Here is an 11,711-nt window from a genome sequence, read left to right on the forward strand (position 1 = left end):
CATGTAGGAGGTGGAGCAGACTCATTCTCTGTCACTCCAGAGGGCAGGATTCAAATGGATGGGTGCGGAAATGGCAGAGAAGCAGATTTCAGCTGAATGTAAGGAGGCCCTTTGGCTGACTGTTAGGAGAGTGCTTGTAGGTTTCCCATGGGCATCTGGCTGGCCACTGTGCAAACAGAAAGCTGGAATTGGGTCTGTTTGTGTTAGAATGAGCAAAGGAGGCATTTCTCAGGTGTCCTCTGCTTTTAACTGAGCTTGAATTAACATAAGAGCCCGGCTGCTCTATCTGCCCATCTAGTCCAGCCTCCTGTTCCCACAGCAGCCAACCAGATGCCCCAATGGGAAGCCCTCAAGCAGGACCTGAACGCAAAAGCAAATCTCCCCACTTGTCATTCCCAGCAACTGGTATTCAGAGGCATTCTGCCCCTGACAACAAATGTAGCCGTCATGGCTAGTAGCCATTGATTCCGTGCCCCCCTCTGTATCTCTCCTCTTTTTCCACAGGCAGGATCTCCCTGAAGGAAGTCCAGCTGACGTCAGCTCGCCCGGGCCTTGCCCAGCCGGCCGTGTGGGTCGAAGAGTGTATATGCCCGCAAGGGTACGTAGGCCAGTTCTGCGAGTCCTGTGCTGCTGGCTACAAGCGGGAGGCAAACTTTGGTGGCCCTTTCTCCAGATGCATCCCCTGTTCTTGCAACCAGCACGGCAGCTGCGATCCTGATACAGGTCAGTCCTTTCTCTCTGCCTACTTGTCTTTGCTATTAGGCATTTCTTGTGTGTGGGGGTATTATTTATTTAATGACCTGGTTACTTCAGTGTAAGAGAAATATCAACTCATTTGAAACGTGGTGGTGGAGGAGAGCTTTGGGCATACCATGGGCCACAAAAAAGACAAATAATTGGGTGTTAGAACAAATTAAACCAGAACTATCCCTAGAAGCTAAGATGAAACTGAGGTTATCATACTTTGGACACATCATGAGAAGACATGATTCACTACAAAAGACAATAATGCTGGGAAAAACAGAAGGGAGTAGAAAAAGAGGAAGGCCAAGCAAGAGATGGACTGATTCCATAAAGGAAGCCACAGACCTGAACTTACAAGATCTGAACAGATTGGTTCATGACAGATGCTATTGGAGGTCACTGATTCATAGGGTCACCATAAGTCATAATTGATTTGAAGGCACATAACACACATGAACCATAGGAAAAAAATCATATAAAATATTAACATTTCTTACTATATACGGATTTTCACATTCACAAATGCACATTAGAAATACCACCCAAAACCTGATGTTTTTCTAAACCGGTAATTAATTGTATTCACATCCGTGCGCTCAGACGCAATGCCACAAACTTTCCTGCAATATGCAGTCCATGGGTATTCCTCCATCATACGCCAAGCCCCTTGTCTCCTTCCCATCCAATAGCACATCCGCAAACCTGTGCATGCATGGGAATTTTAAAAAAAGATACACACTTCTGCATTCTTCTGAAAAAATGCGCAAAAAACAAATGACCCATATGGACCAGTCACTGAAAAGGGGTGGACTTAGGGGAGCAGCCAATGCTAAAGCAATTTAGACCAAAAAAAAGCCCACATGTATGGATGCTTGATAATCGGGTTTTCACAATAATCTGACCACAAATGGGACACGCATGGATCTCAAGGCCACCAACCGAGTATGGAAAACGTGGATTTTGCAGTTAGGTATGAATGGGCCCTAAAAGGCAAACTCAACTCAGTCTATCAAAGGTCTGGGGAAAAAGGTAAATCTTTACTTGGCATCGAAAATGTCAACAAAGGCACTGGGCGGACCTCACTAGGGAGAGCATTCCACAGATGGGGAGCCAAAACTGAAAAGGCCCTGAGCCGCAACTGAAAAGGCTACAGTGGCCAAAGGTGGGAGTGATGGTGGTGGTTCATTTCTATAGCAAGTTTAACCACAGCAACAAAAAGAAAGGAAAAGAAAAGAAGACATCAGCTCACATTAATACAATGACTATCAATACATCCATCCCACTTTAAACATGTAAGTCTATGTATGCCACCCACATCCTGACAGATATCCAAGTGAAATTGACGTTCATAAGAAGTAGGTTCAAATGTAGGAAGTGCAGTCAGGTCCTTGGACCCCTGCAAAATACATGGTGGGTGTGCTTCCAGGTTCGAAGTCGAAGCCTCTTGGTGACCGTAAGAGCTCGCCAAATCCACTTTTGTCATCCTGCCATTAGTCTCCCATGCCCCAGGAACAGAATTTAAAAGGATATGGGATATCAATATCAAGAATTTCTTCAATACAAAACAAATGCAGACAATAACATCGGAACCACCCCCCAAATAAAATGTCATTGGACATGCCCACCAGGGCTGTGGAGTCGGTACGCCAAACCTTTGACTCCGACTCCTCTGTTTTTGCTACTGTCCGACTCCTTCATAAATGGCAAATGTATATTAACTAGTAATAACAAATTTACTGTAGTAAATAGGAAGCACAAGGCATTTCATCACCACCATGTGAATCATCAGGTAGATTGATAGAACATAAAATACATTTATTTGATTAAAATTTCTGAACAAGAAAACTTTCCTAAATTCCTATGAAAGTTTTTATTTTGAAGTTGGAGTCGGTACATTTCTACCGACTCCGACTCCACCCAAAATTGCTTCTGACTCCACAACTCTGGCTCCGACTCCACAGCCCTGATGCCCACGCAGTGGCCACCTTTAACCCGATCCATATACGCCTGTTGTGTGTGATTCTACAACGCACGGACACACACTCATGGATGCAGAGGCTGCCAGCATCTGGCTGGTGCTCTGTTGTTACAACATCTGGAATGTTTGTTGGGGTTGAGACATAAAAGGAGTTGCTGAGTTGTTTTTTTTAAAAGGAAAGTTCTTAACAAGTTACTCTGCTTTGCCAAATGGAAACAGCATGATGCTCTGCAAGCCTTTTTCTCCCGCCTCCGCTTTCTACCGGGTCTGGTCTCTTTTTTCTTCCTTTCTGGTTGCACATAATCCCTGGATGCTATTCTAGGGCTTTGATCTCCCAGCTCTAGTTTCCACCAATCAAGCTGTGCATCCATTAGATAGGCACTTGCTAGTCGCTTAATTATTTTTCCCCAGACCTACCATACCCAATTTCCTCTTCTCTGTTTGACTCCTCCTCATCACATCTTGTCCCACTCTGGCTGCAACTCATTTCCCGAGGAAAATCCAATCCAACTAACACTGTCCTCATTTCCATCTTGTCCTGTGCTGCCACAGTGGTTAAATGGGCCTGTGGAGAAACTGAGGAGGACTGAGCATGCTCAATTGGCATAGAATGCTCACTCACCAGGGTGTGTGTGTGTGTGTGTGCGAATGGAATGGAGTAGCTTGGAAGAGGGTATGGCTGGCTGGAACCCTGAATAGGAGCATTTATAAACGATGGATAATTCCGTCGGAAATGGGAGCAGAAGTTGCCACAGTCCACATGTGTGCCCTGAGGCCAGAAACCGAAACCCAAGCAAAGACAAAAGTGTTTGTTGATGCTGTGTTTTTAGTGCATAAATGTTACACAAATCATTATGTGATTTTTTTCATCACTTTTGACGTTTCCCTTCCACTGAAATTAATTACATAATTAATTAGCTTTAGCCATAGCAGGCAGTGAGACAAATTACATAGGTTTTGTTGCAGAACGGAAACAGCACTGATTGCAACAAACACAAAATAGGATGGAATTTAGGGATGGAAAGATCTGTTTCAGTTCTCCAGTATTCCAACATTTCCAATATTAAATTCAGTTCTCCACATTTCTGCAGCAATTTGCAATTTTTTTCAAAAAAAATCCTCATGAAAGTTCTCTAACATTTTAGTGCCATTTTGTCCTAATAAACACATTTTTGTAGGCAATTTTACTAACGTACACATTTCTGCAAGCAATTTCTCATCATCTAATTCATTTTTGTATGTTATTTTCACTCATATTCATTGTTATGCACACTTTCCTCTTACATAAGCATTTTTGAAAACATTGTTTGGTTGTTGACTGCACTGCAAAATTCAATTAAGTGCAAATTGTGAAGGATGCCTGTGTTGCTGTTCTCATATTGTTTCGGAAAGTGTGAATCTGATCGATTCGGCTCAAAATGCGCACTGAATCAAATTTATTGCCTATCCCTTATGGAAATCACTGCATCCTTATATCCCTGGAACATTCCACATGGCAACATTCTGTTGCAGCTCCTGCTGGTATGAATGATCACTACTGCTGATGCTCTGAACTGGATTTTACTCTTTTTGAGACGGTCTCCTTGCACTGTTTTGTTCACTCCATCACCTGCAATGTTTTATAATTTTAAAAATTAAATAAGCACTGCCCTCGAGCTGTTTCCTAAATCTTTTACTGTGTCATTGGTGATTGTGTTTCCTTGTGTGACACATTGCTTTTAACTGCCTGCAGAAGTGTGTTGCTAACTTGCTATTTCCCCCCCCCCCAATACACCTTTCATTTCATATTGGAAACAGTTTATATGTAAACTGGAGAAATCCCTAAGAATGGGCACGTTGAATCTATAGGCACGGTCCCACATTATCAGAGGCCCCAGGCGTTGGCTCATTTTGCATCTTGTTTTGAAGTGGCATTCTTTTCTTTTTTACTGTCTCTGCTTTATATCAGGGCTGAAACCACTGATGGTTGGCAGAAAACCATACAACACGGAAATGTTGAGCCATTGCTTTTTGTTGGTGGCTGAAACTATTTCAGCAGACATCAAACGCTCTCGCTCCAGAGCCAGGAAGCTATTCTTTTATGTGATGCCCATTCGTGATGGAGCTCATTCGAGACAACCTCTTGGTCATTTTATGTCCTTGGGCCAAATGCGGCCCTTGAAACCTCTCTATCTGGCCCTCGGGAATCTCCCAGTGCTATACCACCTCCCCAACCACACCACCTCTCCCCAGGCCATGTTGTCCTTTGGCCTCACTTTGCATCTTCCTTAAGTGTTTTCGTCTGGCTGTCTGGCTGTTTGCTTGGGTGGAGGCTAGAAAGGGATGTGTGAGCATGTGCAGAAACTAGCATACTGTACAAAGGTAAAATTTACATTCATTGCTCCTCCCCTGTTTGCCTCTGGCCCCACCCACTACTGGCATGTGGAATGTTGCCCAGATGAGAATGTGGCTCTCAGGACAAAAAAAAAAAGGATTTGTGTATGTGTGCTTTATTTTTCTTTTTTAAAATAAATTTATTTAGCAGTTTTACGAGTATATAATCAGGTCATTACTTATCAAAAGTACAAGAAAACATTTTAACAACCCTCCCACTCTCTCTCCCCGCCCCGCCCAAGGGATGGAAAGATCTGTCAATTTTGGTTCTCTCAGTTTCTCATTTTGGCAATCTTAAATTCAGTTCTCCTCATTTCTGCAGCAATCTGCGATTTAAAAAAAATCCTCATGATTATTCTGCAGCGTTTTAGTGAATTTCTCCTAATAAACATATTTTTGTAGGCAGTTTTGGCAAAGGTACACATTTTTACAAGCCATTTCTCATCCCAGAATGCATTTTTGCAAGTTATTTTCACTCAAATATTCCTTTTTCTTTTTTTTTGGCACACTTGCCTCTGACAGACATTTTTGTAAACATTGTTTGCTTGGCAACTCCATTGCAAAATTCGGATAAGTGCGAATTTCAAAGGATGACAGTATCTCAGTTCTCATATTGTTTTGGAAAGTGCAAATTTGATAGATTCAGCTTGAAATGCAAATCAAATTTCTCGCCCATCCCTACCCCCCCCAAAAATAACTTTAGGCAACCTGTGTGTCTAAAAATATACCGCACGGTCTTCTCCCTTCTGTCCATGAAATTACCTTGACTGACACTGTTCTTTCTTTTTTTCCTCGTTTTAAAATGTTTTCCTTCACTTGACTCTTGGGTGTGCTTTCTTGATCATTCTAGTATGTATACCACTTGGACCGCTGAATCAGAACACTTTTTATTGCGACTTTGTCTTTATCGTTCATTTGTTTCAAGGATTTTGTATGTTGCTTTGACATTTCTAATATGCATAAATTTTGCAAATAAAGTAACATAATAAAAATGCCTCCACGGTTGAGCCCAGCTCTGTAAAGCTGTTTAGAACCATGTTGTTCATGCAAAAGGACGATGGGTTCCAGACACAGACATATATTTCTACATGAGACCACCTGCCCACCAACGTTTGTCAGATTAAAGCGAGGAATGTGCCACTGAGGGGATCAAGTAAATTAGGCTAGCCCGTCAAAATATTTTAATCAAGAGATATTTGAAACTTCACTGACTCCTGCTTGATAAAACAATGCTGGCCTAGGATGGAGCGAAATGGCCGCTCTACCGTTCTTACCCAAAGAGCGTTGTGCAGTGTGAGGAGAACTAAAGTTGCCTTTCCTTTTCTCTGATTGTACCTCGAAGTGGCTTGTTGTGTTCCCTTCTCCAACAGGCCTCTGCCAGTGCCTACACAACACAGAGGGGCCTTCCTGTGAGCGTTGTGCCGCTGGTTTCCACGGCAACCCCTTCATCGGTCGCTTTGATGACTGCGAGCCTTGCCCTTGTCCCGGCCAGACGCCTTGCATGGCCATCCCAGAGAGCGGAGAGGTGGTCTGTACCCATTGTCCGCCGGGGCAGAGAGGTAGGTATCATTACAGTAGGGCCCCACTCATACGGCTGGTTACGTTCCAGACCCCCGCCTAAAAGTGAAATCCGCTGAAAAGTGAAACTCCATCGATAAAATGGCACCTAACGCCCCCAAAAAGCCGTAAAAACGGAACAAGCGCCGTATTAGTGGGGCCTTACTCTAATTACTCTAATTGAAAACCGCCCTATTAGTGGAACGCCGAAAAGCTGGCCACCAAAAAGCGGGGCCCTACTGCTCATATGTTAAGTCAGGAATTGCCAATGTGGTGCCTATGGTCAGACCCTTGAGGTCTTCCCCTGGCAGCCATAAAACCTCACTGCCTCTTTGGTCATTTTGACTTCCTTGAAAAGTTTGTAGAGCTGTGGTTTCCAAAGCTGCAAATTCTCCAGAACCTTGAAGAATCCTCATTCTTTCTGCGTTTTCAACATATTTTTTAAAAAGAGCAAGTTACTAGTCCTCATGGTTATGGAGCCAAGCTTTGGAATACCTCTCTACCTTTCCTTCCCTCTTTCCCCTTTTCCTTTGTCACTTGTTGTCCTTGCCCCAGTGGACCTCCACATTTATTTTAAATATTGACTCATGGAATTGGCAGACAAATGTTTTGTAACTCTGTCTCCCTTGCAATTAGTGATAGAAAACAGATTTGTCTTTTTTTTTCTTCAGAGGGAGAGGAATAAAGACAATTTTGCCTTTATGGGCCTTTGGATTCATTTTAACAATGGCAAATACAAAATAGGGAGAAATAATTCTCTTGGCTAAGTTAATTGTGGCAAAGGGATTGCTGTTATGCATTACACCAGACAAACAAGTATGTGTGTGTGTATTTTCCAGAGAGTTTAAGATGGTTTGAAAGAGTAGACTCAATAAAATTAATGAACCAGACTAACTTAGGTCGATTAATTTCAGTAGGTCTACTCTGAGGTCCCATCTGCACTCTACATTTAAAGCAGTATTATGCCACTTTAAACAGTCATGGCTTCCCCCAAATAATCCTGGGAACTGTAGTTTGTGAAGGGTGCTGAGAGTTGTTAGGCCCAGAGCTTGGAAAAGTTACTTTTTTTGAACTACAACTCCCATCAGCCCCAGCCAGCATGACCACTGGATTGGGCTGATGGGAGGTATAGTTCAAAAAAGTAACTTTTCCAAGCTCTGGTTAGGCCACCCCTATTCCTCTCACAGAGCTACAGTTTCCAGAGTTCCCTGGGAAGAGGGATGGATTGTTAAATCACTCTGGAAATTATATCTCTGTGACAGAACTAGGGGTCTCCCAACAACTCTCCACATCCTTAAAACAAACTACAGTTCCCAGGATTCTTTGGAGGAAGCCATGGCTGTTTAAGTGGCATAATATTGCTTTAAATGTGCAGTGCAGATGGCCCCTCAGAGCAGACCCACTGAAATTAATTGACCTAAGTTAATCAGGTTCGTTAATTTTAATGAGTCTACTCTTTGGGGGAAGCCATGACTGTTTAAAGTGTTATGATACTTGCTTTAAATGTATAGCACAGAAGGGGCCTGAGTAAAATTTACCTGGATAAAACTCATCACAAATGCAGTCATCCTACTTTCACATCCAATCAAACAGGATGAGCAGAGCTTTTTTTAATTGTTCCAATAACCTACCAACCCTGTTCAACCTGAAAGCACCAGTGCATGTTACATGTGTACCCTGTGAAAAGTGAAGCCTTTTGAAAACTGCTTTCTTAGGGTCTGTAGTTCCATCTGCAGTTTATGTTTGTGGGACCCTTTTACAAAACTCCCTTCTCTCCTCCTGTCTCTTCTGTCCTGATCCAGGGAGACTGTGTGAGCTGTGCGATGATGGCTTTTTCGGGGACCCACTGGGAAGGAATGGACAAGTCCGACCTTGCAGCCCCTGTGACTGCAATGGCAACGTGGACTCCAATGCCGTGGGCAACTGTGACGCCCTCTCAGGCCACTGTCTCCGCTGTCTGTACAACACCGCAGGGGACCGCTGTGAGAGGTGTCAGGAAGACTTCTACGGGGATCCATTAGCTGCCAACCCTACTGAGAAGTGTGCACGTAAGTACAGACCTCCAGCTTGCCCTGAGAGCTGCTCTGAAACTTTTTGTCCCAGCAGCACAAGTAGGTTTTTTCCCCATTACTTGAGTGTTTTGTTCTACTTGAGTGGAGCCATAGGAATTGTTGGACATGACTGAGGTTCATTCATTTAAAGGGATCTACCCTGAGTAGAATTAAGTTGGATACCACCCCTACTTTTTCATATTTCTAAAAGGAAGAGGTCGTGAGGGCTTGGTCCTGGCCTGTGACATGTGCAGTCATGGAACAGCATGTTCAGTGATACTCTTGTAACATAGAAAAGGCTAAAGATGTAAACCGAGAATTCTCTTAGGCTGCATCTGATCTTCTTGGATATTCTGTGTAGGGTGAAAATAGTAGCATGGTTAGGGCAGCAGGCCCTGTGATTGGCCTTGGGGGACCAGCAAATGCCCAATCATGTCATCATCTGGAACCAGTCTATCTGGATCAATTGATGTTTCTGGACACTTTTCAATTTTTAAAAAACAATTACTATCGGTTTTATCTTGAAATTATGGTTTCCATGGGAGGTGGAATTCAGCCCCGGGGTAAATTGCAGCCCTCCAGGCCTCTCTGACCCGCATAACTGTCCCCAGGCCAGACCCCACACTAGCCCTGCTCTTGCTTGCCTGGATGGAACAGAAAGAGAGAGTTGTGTCTCTGGCTACGCCCATCTTTGTCACACCTATCACTAGTATGTGGCCCCTGGAATGTTGTCCATGAACAAATGTGGCCCTCAGGCTGACAAAGTTTCCTAACCCTGATTTAAGACAATAAAACCACACTTTATTTCCCCCTCCTTGCTTCCTAGCCTGCAAGTGTAACCCTGGAGGCTCTGCCCGCAGGCCAGAGGTTTGTGACAGTGTGACCGGTCAATGCGTCTGCCTCCCCCACGTGACTGGGCGGGACTGCAGCCAGTGCCAAGAGGGTTATTTTGACCTCCAACCGGGAAAGGGGTGCAAAAGGTAACGGACACGAGGTGGGTGGGCAGGGAAATTGACCTCTACAGAAAAGTCAGGTGGGGAATATGTAACACGGGAAATACAAGGTGGTACTTGGTATTATCATTATTGTTGTTGTTGGTGTTGTTGTTATTATTATTATTTATATCCTGCTCTTCCTCATGAAAGAGCCCAGGGCTGTAAACATAAATAAAACCATTTAAGAAGAAAAAGAAAAGCATTCTAAAACAGTGAAAACGTTCCAAAATACTGTACAATTGCAATTTTAAAAAATCCAAAACGCAGTTTAAAAAAAATGTAATGCACAGTTAAAATATTATAAAATAAAACACAGATTAAAAAGAGTTGTCACTCCTTCTAAGAGCGAACTCAGGTGGCTAAGTGCCACCAGGGTGGTTAAAGAAATAAATAGGGAGTTCCACAGCTCTGGGGCCACCACCAAAAGGCCCTGTTTCTTGTCCAAGCCAACCTAACTAGTCTTAATGATGGGCACTCGAGAAGGAATTGGAATCTTAGCGTACAGGTAGGATTATACTGGCAGTCTGTCAGATAACCTGGTCCCAAGCTATTTCCCTCTTCTCTCCTCACCCCCAGCTGCCAGTGTCACCCGGTAGGATCCCAGCACAGCCGTTGCCACCTGCTCACGGGGCAATGCGCCTGCCAACCTGGCGTGGAAGGAGTCTTGTGTGATCGGTGCCAGGCCGGCTTCTTCGGGTTCTCCTTCCAAGGCTGCCGAGGTAACGTCAATGCCAGTTTGGTCATCTTCACAATTGACTCTCTGGTCTCACTCAGGTTGAGGGGCGCTCTTTTGGGATCTCCTCCCTGCACACACAACTGAAACGCAGCTGATTCAGAGGCTCTGTCCTGAGGGGATGTGATAGAAGTTGATAAATTATTCAGAGAGTGAAAAATGCAGCCAGATTATATGAGAACATAAGACGAGCTCTGCTGGATGAGGCCACTGGCCCATCTAGTCCAGCGTCCTGTTTTCACGGGCCAACCAGATGCCTCAGTGGGAAGCCCACAAGTGGGACCTGAGTGCAACAGCACTTGCCCCACTCACAGGTCTTAGCAACTGGTTTTCAGAGATAGGCTGCCTCTGGGAGTGGAGGTTCCATTCTTGGCTGTCATGACTAAGAAGAGCCCGGCTGCTGGATCAGGCCCCAAAGGCCCATCGTAGTCCAGCCTCCTGTTCTCACAGTGGCCAATCAGATGCCCCAATGGGAAGCCCGCAAGCAGGACCTGAGTATAGGAGTAACTTTTCCCCACTTGTGATTCCCAGCTTACTGCCTCCAACAAGGGAGGAAGAACATAAGAAGAACCTGCTGGATCAGGCCAGTGGTCCATCATAGTCCAGCCTCCTGTTCTCACAGTGGCCAATTAGATGCCCCAATAGGAAGCCCGTCAGCAGGACCCGAGCACAACAGCACTCTCCCCACTTGAGATTCCTAGGAACGGGCACTCGGAGGCATACTGCCTCCGACAGAGGAGGGAGAACAGAGCCATCGTGACTAGTAGCCATCCAAGTTGTTGGGCAGCACGGCCTCTTGTGGGAGCAAAGGAACTATCTGCTCTTCCCATTTAAAATCAGGTGACACTGAGCATCCTATGGGAGTAAACAGTCCTAAGGAACAGTAGGAGCCATCTGAGCTGGAAATAGTGGCCCTAAAAAAAACAAAACCCTTTTGTGTTCCCTTTGCCCTCCTCTGGAAGCCTCTCCCCCACCCGCCCCCCAAAAGCTGGGCAAGCTGGGGATAGGAGAATGAGTTTGGGGAGTGGTGGGGTGTAGTTTGAATCAAAAGGGGGTAGTGGACATAGGAAGCAGCCTTATACTGTGTCAGACCATTGGTCTATTTAGCTCAATATTGCCTACATTGAATGGCAGTAGTTCTTTGGGGTTTCAGGCCAGGGGCTCTCTCAGACCTTCCTGGGGATGCCGAGGATTGTACCGGGGACCTTCTGCATGCGAGACAGGTGCTCTACCCCTGAGCTACGGCCCTTCCCTTTAGGAACATAGGAAGCTGCCTTATA

General features: G+C 44.8%; 1 protein-coding gene across 1 annotated transcript in view; it reads left to right on the forward strand.

Moving 5' to 3' along the window:
* LAMC3 (laminin subunit gamma 3) overlaps positions 1 to 11,711 on the forward strand; it is a 53,494-nt gene that overhangs the window by 25,370 nt on the left and 16,413 nt on the right. Inside the window, exons 12-16 of the mRNA XM_061604245.1 lie at positions 505 to 723; positions 6,466 to 6,654; positions 8,455 to 8,700; positions 9,530 to 9,683; positions 10,275 to 10,417. Of these exons, the coding sequence (XP_061460229.1) occupies positions 505 to 723; positions 6,466 to 6,654; positions 8,455 to 8,700; positions 9,530 to 9,683; positions 10,275 to 10,417 (951 nt within the window). The remainder of the gene's footprint in view (positions 1 to 504; positions 724 to 6,465; positions 6,655 to 8,454; positions 8,701 to 9,529; positions 9,684 to 10,274; positions 10,418 to 11,711) is intronic.

This window comes from Rhineura floridana, chromosome 20, assembly GCF_030035675.1.
Source record: "Rhineura floridana isolate rRhiFlo1 chromosome 20, rRhiFlo1.hap2, whole genome shotgun sequence".
NCBI classification, from domain to species: Eukaryota; Metazoa; Chordata; class Lepidosauria; order Squamata; family Rhineuridae; genus Rhineura; species Rhineura floridana.